Here is a 13,572-nt window from a genome sequence, read left to right on the forward strand (position 1 = left end):
GGGCTCACTCGTATTATTTGATTCCAAATTTCAACAGGTTTTATTCTGTGATCTTCTGTACTAATTTCAACATCAGTAAATCTTGGTTGGCTGGAGCCTCTTGAAGTGCAGTATTACTTCTTAAAACCACCTGAAGCCCAACTAATCGTTTTGATGCACTGTTTAGAAAATGTTAACCAGGATGGTTGAATTTGATGTTTGTTTGAGGCTGGGTTGTGTACAACCTCCTCCCAAATACTGCATTATGTACTGGTTGAGCAGATTTTTTTGGCACTTCCAGCAGGCTGTTTCTCTATATCTTATTGGTACAGGTTCTCCTATAATTTCCTCCTCTGGTGTTCGGTTTGGTGTCATGTAACTGAAAAGTGTTGTAAAAAAAAAAAAATTCTCTGTTTAGCAGCAAATACATTTCATATATATATTCTGTGACAACTGGATAAGTGCAAATATCATAGAGAGATAAATGTGTAGGCTTGTATCCAAAGTACTGGACAACTTGTTCTAAGTGTCGAGAGGAATAGTGGACTTCATGCTGTATGACAAGCCACTTTTGAGATGAAGAAGTGTTGTAAAACCCAGTTATGATATGGTACATGAATCTGCTGTTCAGAGGAAATTTCATGGACTTGCTTAATCTTTGGTTGCTGGCCATATTGTCTGAAGTTTAATTGATAATTTAATAAGGTTTCATATATGTCTAAATGTAACAGCTAATTGAATTTCAGCGTCTATTATGTGCAAACTAAAACTAGCCTTTTTTTGAAAGATCTCCTGTAAAATAAATATTAACGTTCATTTTCTGCATGAGCATTCCCTTGTTAGCATAGTTCTGTGTTTGCCATGATGGTGATTACGGTAGAAAAGCTAAATTTGAAGTATAAAGGAATCAAAAATTTTGAAAAGTATTTGGTACCATAATTATTATTACCAAGTTTATATGTAACATGGTACTTAGGATATTTCTCAAAGTGAAAGCAAAAGCTTTTACTCTCCTCTCACGTATGAGAAATGAGGTGGGGGGGGTGAAGCCTTAGGAGCCCTTAGGCTCATTCATCTAGCACAGGGGTGTCCAAACTTTTTGGCAGAAGGGCCACATCATCTTTCTGACACTGTGTCAGGGGCTAGGAAAAAAAGAATTTACATCTCAAATTTGAATAAATTCACATAAATGAGTATGTTAGAGATGGAACTTGAATGAATGAATGAATGAATGAATGAATGAAGGCCTTGCAATAGTTCAAGCCCTGTAAAAGTCCTTGCACAAAGCAAGACCAGCCATTCTTTGCTGCCGCTGCTGCATCACAAAAGTGAAACAGCAAGCAGTGGAGGGAGCCCTCGTCCCACAGCTGACTTGAGGGGTTGAACAGTCACCTTCGTGCTGAGAGCAGTTGCGTTGGGCTGGCACATGCTCCAGCATGTCTCCAGAAGGCCAGAGGCACATTGGATACTGGGGACTCCCTGTGGGCCGGATTAGGAGTCCCTGAGGGCTGTGAATGGCCTCCAGGATCGGGGTTTGGGCACCCCTGATCTAGCACTTAAACAATGGTTTAGCAGTATCTCTGAACTGGGTGAAAGGCTTTCAGGGTGGCTGAGGTAAGAAGACAATATAGAACAGAAAATGAAGCATTATATCTTACACACCTTGAAATAAGGACTTGGGAATGCCAGTGAGAGGCTTGACTTTTTTATTTGAACAGCAGATCTCTGTGCCAAATCATAAAGTCTTTTTGAAGCACAGAAGTGGCTGCTTATTCAAGTTCCCCTGACTGTTGCTCAGTTCTTTGGATCCTTACCTCTGTCTATTAAAAGGCAGGTGATCATCTAATCCAGGGGTCTCTAAACTTTTCAGTGTGAGGACCACATTGTATATTTTACACATTTTTTTTTTCAGGCTGAAAAAAAATCAAATGAATGAATGTAATTTTAAATGAATGAATGCATTTTCCTTGGATTTTTTTGTCATCGTCATGTTATGATTCAGAACAAAGAGAAATGCGACAACTATAAAGAAACAACGCTGTGCTTAAACTGAGAAATGATATATAAGGAGTAAAAATGTCAAACATCATTAGCAAATGCTTTGACCAAAAATAAGTTGCTGTGGGCTAGATGTGGCCCTCAGGCCGTAGTTTGGAGACTCCCAAGCTAATCAATTGTTTGAGCAAATTAATGACATCTGAATTAATTCAGACATGTCTGCAGTAATGTTATACCCATGTGTTTTATGTTGTAGATTCCATATGTTCTCTCGAATTCCAAATTTCCGAATATTGGTATGTGGTGGCGATGGCACTGTTGGTTGGGTTCTCGGTGCGCTAGAAGAAATCCGGCACATGCTTATCTGTTCTGAACCATCTGTGGCAATTGTGCCTTTAGGAACAGGTGAGGATAAAACTGGATTCCCAAAGCAAACATTGGGAAACTGTTAACTGAACTCATGAATGTGCAGATTTTTTCCCCCACTCTAAAAATATTCATGTTCTATTTTTGTCATTATGTAAAATATTTGTTACAGTGAAGTTGTTATGAACAAAATGTTCGAAGCATTTAATATATGTAAGTGACTGTTTAAAAGACAATGGGGTAGTGTCTATATTGACTGTCTGATATTTAGAGCTAGGCCTTTTGCCATTGTACAAATTAATGAAAATGCTCTTCTTTTGGACTAGGTAATGACTTGGGGAGAGTGCTGCGCTGGGGTGCTGGTTACAGTGGTGAAGATCCATACTCCATTTTGATATCTGTGGATGAAGCTGACAATGTACTAATGGATCGCTGGACCATCCTTTTAGATGCTCAAGAGGCTATTGAAAGTTCAGAAAATGGTGTGTTAGAGCCCGAACCTCCTAAGGTATTTTTCTTGTATTTTTTTCCCCTCAAACAAGAGAGTGAAACTTTAAACTCATTAATTTATGGAGCAATCCAATGAAAATTGTGCTATATGCCAATTTTGATTGCTAAACTCATTGTAACAAATTCCCTTCCCTACTTACTACAGGCTGAGTATCCCTAATCCGAAATGCTCCACAATCCAAAACTTTTGAGGGCAACTTTCTGATGGCTCAATGTATACAAACTTTGTTTCATGCACAAAATTATTTAAAAAATATAAAAGTATTAAATAAAATTACTTTCAGGCTATGTGTATAAGGTGTACAGGTCCAACCTTGTTATACATGGATTTTTTATACACTGATTTGACTCAGCACCAATGGTCACTGCAAATGAGAAGGAATGTGCTGATCTCTGAAGAAGAGGAAAAATGCATCCCTTTAAAATCACAGTTTAAAAAACTGCTTTTCTTACTGTTGTAGAGAGACAGTCATGCAAACGATCATTCCATTCTTCAGCTGAGCCAGGCAAAGGCAGGGGTCCTGTGCATTTGTAATTGCTAACTGCTTCTCTACATCAGTAAAAAAAAGTAGTTTTTAAACCACAATTGTAAAGGGATGCACTTTTTAATTTTTTTTAAACTGCTTTTATTTAACACATTTTATGGTATTAGCAGGGAGTCCCAGAATCAAACCCCTATAGATGTTTAGACACGACCTTATTCCATTAGGAGCAATGGAGGGGCAAGAAACCTGGAAGTGGGTCTTTAAATCTATTTTTTCACTGTTTTTATCCACAGATTTTTTTTATCCTGTAGAGGTTCTGGAACGGAACTCCAGTGGATAACGAGGGACGACATGTATATGAAATTTGTGTTTAGACTTGGGTCAAGTTATCTCATTATGTATATGCAAATATTCCAGAATTAAAAACACTGCTGATCCCAAACATTTCAGATAAGGAGTACTCAACCTGTATATAAGGACTCAGTGCCCAATCCTATCCAATTTTCCAGCACTGGTGCAGCCGAAGTGCAGCCCCAAGGTAGGGGAACAAATGTTCCCATACCTTAAGTAGGCCTCTGTGACTGCCTCCCCACCACAAGATGCAGTGCCTACTGTCATGAATATGTACAGTTTAGGCCTAGTAACATGTAAAGCCTGAACCAAGCTAAAACAGTAACACAGAAGTGCCTTGCAGTCCTAGCTGCTAAGAATTTACAACCCAATGGAAGGTGATAATGTAGCACCTAGGCAGCCAGAAAGACGCCCATCAAGGATGGAATGCAGCTGTAGATCTCCAGGGGGGAGGGAAGAGCTGAGAGGGTGAGCATCCAGCCCCACTTCCATAGGACAGGATCTTTTGGTCTTTGTCTCTGGGTGAGATGGGTGGTGGGTGCACATCCTGCCCCGCCAGGACCATGTGGCCTCTTAGGTAACTGACCTGTGGATCTATAAAAGAAGCTGACCAAGGTGAGAGTTAGAGAATAATAGAGTTAGCCAGTTAGCTTTTATGCTGATACGTTTCCCAGAAGTTTTTATGCCTCTAGCATTTGCTGCCTTTTGTAACTTTTTGTAACCCTATGTACTTAATAAAGTAAAAATCCTTTTACCATGTTGGTTCATTGTCTGTTGGGGACAAAGGTTCAGAAACCTGCCTAGCCATTCAGCAAGCTACCAAAAATCCTCATTGTGGACTAGTAACTTGAGGACTGAGACTTTAAGTAAAGAAAGTGCTCATTGCCTACAAGGGATATAGTTAAGCCTAGAGGGTCTCAGTATCCCTGGACTGAGACACTGGCTCTTACAGGGTGGTGGCAGTACTACCGAACAGGGATCTTTGAGGGCTCTAGGGTTCAGACCCAACAACTCTGAGCACCCCAAAACCCTGGGAGTGTGACGAAGTATACGACACCTACCCTATTGGCACCGGCTCTGGAAAATTGGATATGGTCGGGCCCTCAGTCAGCAGATCATGGAGAATCAGGGTAATGTGTAGAGGTTATCCCATATCCCAACAACTCTGTGATAAATGTTAGGTTACAGTATTTGATAACATACTTTAAAAATTAGGAAAGGTCTGCATAAAACTGTGAGAGTTCTTTTTTCTGTTTTTAAAATTTTTCAGATTGTACAAATGAATAATTACTGTGGCCTTGGAATCGATGCAGAACTGAGTCTAGGTTTTCATCATGCGCGGGAAGAAGAACCAGACAAATTCAATAGCAGGTATCTACAGCCTAATGCACACATTTTCAACTAATACACATGTGAAAGTGTCCATTGGTATTCATGGACCTAAAGCACATTTCTTCTTTCCTTGTGGACATACACTGTATATGAAATGACTACATTTGTGAAGAGGCCCATAACAGAAGAGAATGTGATTGAATACATCTGGGGATTAAAGGATAGTTTCTCTTCTAATACTTGTGATTTATGTGTTTACTTTCCTCTGGGTTACTAGACACTGGCTGATGACTGAAGGGAAGAGGTAGTCATAGAGTTGTCCCATGGGACAAGAAAGGCCTGATTCACATAATGGCAGAAATCTGGAGCATCTTCTGTGTAGCTTTCATGTTGCCTGGGAACATATGCGAATTGGAACCACATGGCAAGGCCAATGATATGATTCACATCAACCTTGCTAATAACCATATGATTTTAAACCACTATCAAGTTATATCTGTGCTGGCCAATGGCTGTTCTGAGGAACCTCTTGTTTTCACAACTGCCAAGAATAATTAGTTACTGTCATAAAAAGTCTGCATTTTTTGGTGTATATTTTGTCTATTTCCATGTGGGAGCAAACTTAAAACTAAATGGTCTAGTCTGTGCCTGTTAGAGCTGGAATGCAATTTATAGGCCACTTGCCAGACAAAGGAATGCAAATTACAACCAGCAAAACCAGTTCTGCCAGTTCTGGGGGGATCCAAGGAGAGTTCAGCAGATTGGTTGATCCCATCTGGCTCCTCTCCCAGCCAGGAAAATGTAGAGATTAGGAATGGAAGACATTGCTTCAGCTGAGGAGCTTAAGCCCCACCAACCATAAGCTCCACTTTCACTTTCCCTGACCTGGGGAGCCCTGCATCTACACAGCAGTATGAGTTTTATAAAATGGAATTGATGTTGTCGAAAGAAGCACCTTTGTTACAATGCACCCTTACTTAAGTAATAAGTTCCTTTCAACACAGCTAGGATTACTATGCAAGTAAACATGCATAAAACTGGGCTGCTTTTCTTCAGTTCACATTGAACTCCCATTTTCAGTTTAGAACTCTCTGGTCAATGTTTCGAAATTGTCATTTAGAAATGTATTTTTCCACATAGTACTCTGAATCAGCAGCTAACAATGCACCAGAAGGCCAATAGGACATGGTTTTAATTATTTTGTTCTGAAACCATTATATCATGTCTTTTCACCTGCCACTATCAAAAGGTGTCTAGGCTGTCTCATAGCAGTATTTAAAAAATATTTTGTTTGGTTTTTTCTAAGACCAAATGATTACACTAATTTATAATACAGTGAACGAGAAAAACAATAATCAGATCAACAAGGCAGCAGTGATCGCAAATTAACAAAAGCAGCTGGTCCTATTCAGCGAGGGGCAAAACAAGGTTAAATCTGTGCTTAAGCAACTCCTTTGGCTCTGTTTCTGAGCCCAACTAGAAATGTCAATGGTTTTTCTTTAAAGTCCTACATGGCTTGGGACTTGAGTGCCTTATTTTCCCAAGCTTTTAAATCTGTGATGAGCCTATTTTAATTCTGCTGTAATTTTTCTTCTGTGGTGTTCCTGTGTTGTCTTGCTGATGGTTTATGAATGTTGTTGAATGCTGTAAGCCAGTGGTCTTCAACCTTTTTTCTTGCCATGACCCAAATAAATAAATTGGGGATCCACCATCAGTCCTGCTACCTCCTGGGATGCTATTCACCTGCCCCATTTCCCACCCCATTATGCCCCCCCACACTGTTCACTGTGACTAAATATTCTTATTAAAGAGAGCAGAAAAAAGTTACTACAAAGCCTGGCACTAGTGAAAGCTATTTTAGCAGAATTGCAAAGAACCTGAGCAGGACTGGGATACATTTTCCTGATACCTGATGCGGGGTACACTAGATGTCTCCCCCTTTACCTGGTGGTGCTCTAGTCCAGTGGCCTTCAATATTTTTAATTCCCATAAGTTGCCACGACCCCACAACTGAGGCTTCACAACTCCAAGGTTGTGAACACTGTTGTAAGCCATCCTGGGAATTTTTTCACTGAAGGGTAAGATGTATTTCATGGACAAAAATCCATGAAATAAAGTAATTTTAAAATATTGGGAGCAAATGGGTTCCTGTCATGTTTTAGGCCTGTAGTGTGTTAACTTTCCAGAAGAAGCAGGTATCCTACAAATTTGGAGGAGGAATATGTTGTGTAAATGAGCCATGTACAACCAGTGGTGCAGTGTGAAGTCTGCATTGTGCATGAAATGAACATTGAATGGAAAACTTCTCCCTTTTTTTTTGTAGGTTTCACAACAAAGGTGTTTATCTAAAAGTTGGGCTGCAGAAAATGAGTCATACCAGAAATCTTCATAAAGAAATAAAACTTCAAGTAGACCAGCATGAAGTTGAGCTTCCAAATATTGAGGGCCTTATTTTCATTAATATTCCCAGGTAGAAAATGTGTATGTGTATGTGCCTGCCCATGCAGTTTTGGTGGCATCTTTGTTTCTATAAGAAGGCAATATTTGCATTAAGATGGCATCCTGCCTCATATTTAATATCCAGTATCATTTATTAATAGAAGATCTTGTTTGTGCTAAGCCTTGGACTCAATCAATATGTGCTAATAATATATTGGAATTGGTTAGATGTCCCCAGGAATTATTTGCAGAGTTCAAAATGCATTGATTCCAAGACGGCAACTCCTTCACTGAAGTATGGCAGAATACATAAGCATATAAGGACTTGCAGATGGACAGATGTTATACCGGGCCCAGTCCTATCCAGCATTTCAGTGCTGATGCAGTCTTCCCGGGGTGTGCACTGCAGTCCTGTGATGAGGAGCTTGTCACAGAAGCTTCCTCAATGTATCATGTGTAAAAGGCAGGGGGTAGAAAGATGTGCATCTTGCTACCCTGGCCACTGTTTCTTGACACATTCAAAACAACCCTCCATCTAAAGCTGAGCGGCATTATCTTCTGAACTTATTCATCAATATCCATTCATGGCATATGCAGGCAAGTGTTTTTTCTTTCATCTTGTGATCTGTGGTTATCTGGTTATCTTCTCTGTCCAGTTGGGGATCTGGTGCTGATCTCTGGGGCTCTGATAATGACAATCGGTTTGAGAAACCAAGAATTGATGACGGCTTACTGGAAGTTGTTGGAGTCACTGGAGTTGTTCACATGGTAGGTCCTGGGCCTAATGCCAGTTCAGTTGAGTAAACCAGTGTTTCTCAAACTGGTGGGTTGTGACCCACCAGTCTGTGTAAAGGGTCCCCCATTCCTTTAAGGGACGGGGGGAGGGGAGAGGGCAGCAATGCAATCCCCGGGAAAAAGAGCGCAAAGCACTTCTTAGTTGCGTTTGCACTGTTAAGTTTTACCAATTCTCAGTCTTATGTGTTTGGTTCTTCTTGACTTTTAATGTGTTGCTGCCAATAGGGTCAAGTACAGGGTGGTCTGCGTTCAGGCATCCGCATTGCCCAAGGCTCCTACTTCCGTCTCACGCTTCTGAAGCCGATTCCTGTACAAGTCGATGGGGAGCCCTGGATCCAGGCACCAGGCCAGATCATTATTTCCGCTGCAGGACCAAAGGTCTGGGTATAGTTTTTTGGGATGGGCAGTCAAAATATGTTTGTTTTAAAACAGGAAAAACTCAGTGTAGTATTACTGCAGGGGATGGACAGAGTGGATAGAGAGATGCTCTTTACACTCTCACATAACACCCAGAACCAGGGGACATCCGCTAAAATTGAGTGTTGGGAGGGTTAGGACAGACAAAAGAAAATATTTCTTTACTCAGCGTGTGGTCGGTCTGTGGAAGTCCTTGCCACAGGATGTGGTGCTGGCGTCTAGCCTAGATGCCTTTAAAAGGGGATTGGACAAGTTTCTGGAGGAAAAATCCATTACGGGGTACAAGCCACGATGTGTATGCGCAACCTCCTGATTTTAGAAATGGGTTATGTCAGAATGCCAGATGCAAGGGAGGGCACCAGGATGAGGTCTTTTGTTATCTGGTGTGCTCCCTGGGGCATTTGGTGGGCCACTGTGAGATACAGGAAGCTGGACTAGATGGGCCTATGGCCTGATCCAGTGGGGCTGTTCTTATGTTCTTACTGTGCTTAGAGTACATCCATCCATACCTGTAGATCAGGAGCCTCTAAAGTACAGCCCATGGTGCAAGATAAGTGTCTCGGATGTGTTGCAGTACGGCAGTGGTGAAGCCTTACCATTCTACCTTTCCGCCTCCTGTCGTTGTGGCTAATCTTTACGGTAATTTGTACCAGGCAACTACTTCCACTGCCAGTCGCCCCAGAAGACTCTGTACCAAGATTTTCTGGGGAAAGTGTCTGCCCAGTGGGAGTTTCTACAAAGACTGGACATGACAACGGAAGGCGACAGAGTAGAACAGTAAGACTTTGCCCTTGTGCCTCGTTGCACCCGGGAGGCTTTTCTTGGTGTGCAAGATTTGGCCTGTGGGCCATAGTTTGGAGGCTGCTCCTATAGATTATCAGTATTCCAAACGTTCTTTTGGATTGTCCAAGGTAGTGGTTCCCAAACTGTGAGCCATGTCTCTCCAGAGAGCCCTGGAATCCAGCCCAGTAGGTCATGGGAGCTTCCAGTCAGAAAAGTTTGGGAACCACTGCTCTAAGGCCAAGTTCTCACAGAGTTCTCACAAATGTTTGCGTTGGATTCCTGCACAATTGGATATTCCTCCTTACAAAAAACATTCCTATACACAGGCAATAGCATGTTAGAACAAAGGCCTAGCTCAAAAACTTCTCCCTGACATTTGATTTTCTATGTGGAGGGAATTTTTTGTGCAAAGCAGCGTTCAGTCCTATTGATATCATACAGGCCTATATGTCAGGGAGAATGCATTGGCTGGCTTCCAAAGTCCTCATGTTATTTTCACTTGCTTCTCCATGTGCCCAGGTGTTGTCAATTTCCCTTCTGTCTACAGTCCTTCACATTGCATTGAATGCCACTTGAGAGAGTCCCCTGACTTTCAGGGGTCGCTTTTCTGGGAGCTGAAAGGGAATTGAGAAGCCCAGTTATTCATGCCGCTCTTTGGATTTTCAGCCATAGTGCTACAATCTTAGGTTTGCTTCATATGTTAGTGGAATCAGGCATGCGTTAAAGAAATTTAAAACATATTTGCTTATACTCTATAATTTGTGGGGAGAAAAAAGTGTGTGTTCTGTCATATGTACCCTACAGTACTGGCAAGCCCATGTCAATTATGTCCTTCCCATTAAATATAAAAATTAAGCCCTTGTCTATTACAGCGCACGAAGCAGCTTTTTACAGTGTAGTTTGTTGCTCAAATAGGAAAATAGAAAAGAAAATGTTATCTAGGGATTTGAAAACAGAAAATAAAATCTAAAATGATCCTTAGCATTGTTGCTTCTATTGGGAGAGGCATATGTTTGACTAAATGTTGTTTGTAGTGACTGTCTTCATGTAATTTTATTGAAGGTTCATATGCTGAAGAAGTCAAAACAGAAACAGAAAAAAACTGGAAATTTGAAAGACTCCAGAACTGAGGACATGTCACTCGGTGAAGGGGGACCCTGACCGAAGAAGCTGCCCACAGAACAAGCACAGCACACCTCCTGTCGATGAAGGGGACCTGCCTGGTGTGGTAGAGTTTCTGAAGAATCGCTTATGAGCCTGCTGTTCCGTTTTTGTTGTACAGTGCCTGCCCCTAGCTGACATTAGGTATAGGTGTCTGCATCATGTTGATCAGGTGCATTTGCAGTAGGCAGGCTTTCCATTTTTGCTTTTACACAAATAACTAATAAATTGGAGATCCTGCTATGCTGTGCTTTTAAAACTATGGTTTTGTTTTACCTTTGTCTCCATCTTGGAACCATGCCTTTTGTTAAAATAAGCATTTTGCTTAATTATCGTTCCCTGTTTGGAGCTTAAGGATGCCTGGCATTCTTCACTGGGGGGAAAAATAACAGGATATGTTGATGAACTTAGCAAACTTAGGTTGCTGATTGATTTGTGCAGCATGCTTCAACTAGGGCAAGGACAAATGGGTTTAAATTCAGGGTGTGATTAATCTCCTGCTCTGTGGGGCTTGCTTCTGCTGTTCACTGCTGTGTTCCTGGTTATTACCCATTAGTGCACCTTGCCGCTCAATCTTCTCCAGTCCTTGGTGCACAGGTTGCTCATACTTCCTTAAGTGGTAATATCAGGGTGCATTGCAATGTGCTCAGTAGAGGGCCAGGGTGCAGGGGAAGGAGCCAAATAGTATGGGAATCCCTTTCCCACACACACAGCTTTGTGCCAGTTGTGCTTCACTTGTTTTAGATAATACTGGTAATTGCGTAGGGGTTGAAATAATAGGTAAAACATGTCCCTTCTCCACAATCAAACCCTCTGTGGGAGTGGACCCGATCTCCTCATTTCCCTTATTTTTATACAACACAAACTTGATATACACTACAGGCTCCTCGCTTTCTGCTCTCCCATGTGCGTATTTCTTTTCTATAATTTGATTTCATTTGGTAAAGCCCTTTTTCCTTCAACATAGTGTGAGACTGTTGCTGGCAAACCAAATGCTGAATCTAGATTTTTGTAATTATGGTGCAATATAGTAAACTAATATATTTCCACATTAATTAATGTCTATTAAGTACTGATACACTAAACTGAATTGTGCAGTAGTTCATTCTTTAGTGAAGAACTGATCTAGGTTTTAACATGTTCATACCATCTGATCTCTATCTGTATTCTTCATCAGGTAAAAAGCTAGAGCTGAATGTTACTGTACTGTTTACGTGCATACTGAAACTGTACAGAGGTCCTTGCTAATCACTCTTTCATCAGGCTTTAAGGGCAGTGATTGTGAGATCTTTCTTGCTCACAAGCTTAACTTGCTTCCTTCTAGCTTAACTTAGTGGCGTTTGCTAGTGTTAGAAAGGATTCTTGAGAACCACACTCCTTATATCAAGCAATCTTACTCTATTTTTCACAGTTTTTTGCAAGCATAGAAGGAGAACGGCAGCAAAATAACTACCTTGAATTTAATGTCATCTCTGATAGCTCTAATAATGGTTAAAGACAATTATTTTTGTAGAATTGTTTTTGGGGGTGGCTGGCTACCTGAAGTTGTACTGTATTGTGGAGGAAATGTTGATCCAGAGTGCCAGAACAGTAGCTCCAAACATCATAATTATTCAGACAGATGCAGATGATATATTGCAAATTATGAGCAGGCTCTTCTATGACAAACATGCAGAGGCTGCCTCTTGGGTCTGCGGATGGAAGGGGAGGGGCTCCACCTCCTGGCTATCCTGGAAACTTCTGCTTGCACAGCCCTAACCTCCTGTAACATAAACTAGTCTTTTTGTAACTAAGCATCAGTTTGTCCTCTTTCAAGAATATTCTAAGACCATTTGAATCATGCATCTCTTTTTCTTCCGTCCAATCTGTGATTGGGCAGGGATCCAAAGAACCACAAAACTAGTGCCCTGAGCCAAAAAAAGAAAAACTGTAGACTTATTTTTTTCATATAGTGGCTGACCATGTGGTGAACAACTCTTGAGTTCTTTTCTCCTTCTTAAGGAAGGAGTTTCTGCAGCAAATAGGGATCTGGCATGGGGACCAGCTGTTCAGGGTGGGAGGGGGCGATGTCAAATTCCAGCAGATGAATACAGGCTCTGGGCCTGCCAAGTATCACTTGATGTTCCAGCTTCTGGTTCCTTGCCTCTGCAGTTGGTTAATTAAAGCTTACACCATGTTGAAGTTGGTTTCTAAAACTGCTAATTAAGCATCAGTGCTGATTGGTGAAATAGTACAGTGCAAATTCAATGCAATATTTTTATGACATGAGTGTGTGCTTTCCTTAATACTGTGCTCACACTGATTATGGTATCGGTTGCAACAGCACAATGTGTATTTGTCTGCAGCGGTTTCAAGGAGCAGCAACCATGGGTGCTTCTTCATTTGCACAAGCACTGGCTGCAGTAACATTGTGCACTATCAAAAGGACATTTCTGGCACAGAATCTAAAGAAAATCTGAGAGGCTAAACGCAGAACATGGAAAATGGCTGCCTTATGGTCTGACTCAACCTGTTATCTGTGAAAACTACTCCCCCATACAGTACTTGTGCAGCTTCCTTTGCGGAGAAGTTGACACTATGTTTGCATGATGGAGTGTGTGTGTGTGAATGAGAGAGAGAGAGAGAGAGAGATGCTTGTGACACAGATGCTTCCAAGAGAAAAGGAAGAGTGTTCAGATTCTTAAAATCTCAAATGGTCCCCTGCATTCTTCCCTTATATATTTAACTTGCATCCCACTGTCACATCAGTGTAATCATAAATGGAAAGCATTTAACGCAAGCCTCTGAATTTAGATTATTTCAGCAAGTGTCATGAAAGCATTTCTTTGCAGAATTTTGATTCTGAATTTGTTTTAGTTTTAAGATTCAGTAATTAGGTCTATATGCTCAAGGTTTTTTAGACCTGTGTTTCTGTAGCAGTGACTTTCTCTCCCCCCCCCCCCCAAATTAATGCAGA

At 41.2% G+C, this 13,572-nt stretch overlaps 1 protein-coding gene across 1 annotated transcript in view; it reads left to right on the plus strand.

Moving 5' to 3' along the window:
* DGKQ (diacylglycerol kinase theta) overlaps positions 1-10,726 on the plus strand; it is an 84,236-nt gene extending 73,510 nt beyond the window's left edge. Inside the window, exons 17-23 of the mRNA XM_066616635.1 lie at positions 2,234-2,382; positions 2,670-2,851; positions 4,960-5,060; positions 7,345-7,491; positions 8,117-8,228; positions 8,481-8,633; positions 10,518-10,726. Of these exons, the coding sequence (XP_066472732.1) occupies positions 2,234-2,382; positions 2,670-2,851; positions 4,960-5,060; positions 7,345-7,491; positions 8,117-8,228; positions 8,481-8,633; positions 10,518-10,616 (943 nt within the window). The 3' untranslated portion in view covers positions 10,617-10,726. The remainder of the gene's footprint in view (positions 1-2,233; positions 2,383-2,669; positions 2,852-4,959; positions 5,061-7,344; positions 7,492-8,116; positions 8,229-8,480; positions 8,634-10,517) is intronic.
* The last annotated feature ends 2,846 nt before the right edge of the window (positions 10,727-13,572 follow it).

The sequence above is a fragment of the Tiliqua scincoides genome, chromosome 2 (assembly GCF_035046505.1).
Source record: "Tiliqua scincoides isolate rTilSci1 chromosome 2, rTilSci1.hap2, whole genome shotgun sequence".
Classification (NCBI taxonomy): Eukaryota; Metazoa; Chordata; class Lepidosauria; order Squamata; family Scincidae; genus Tiliqua; species Tiliqua scincoides.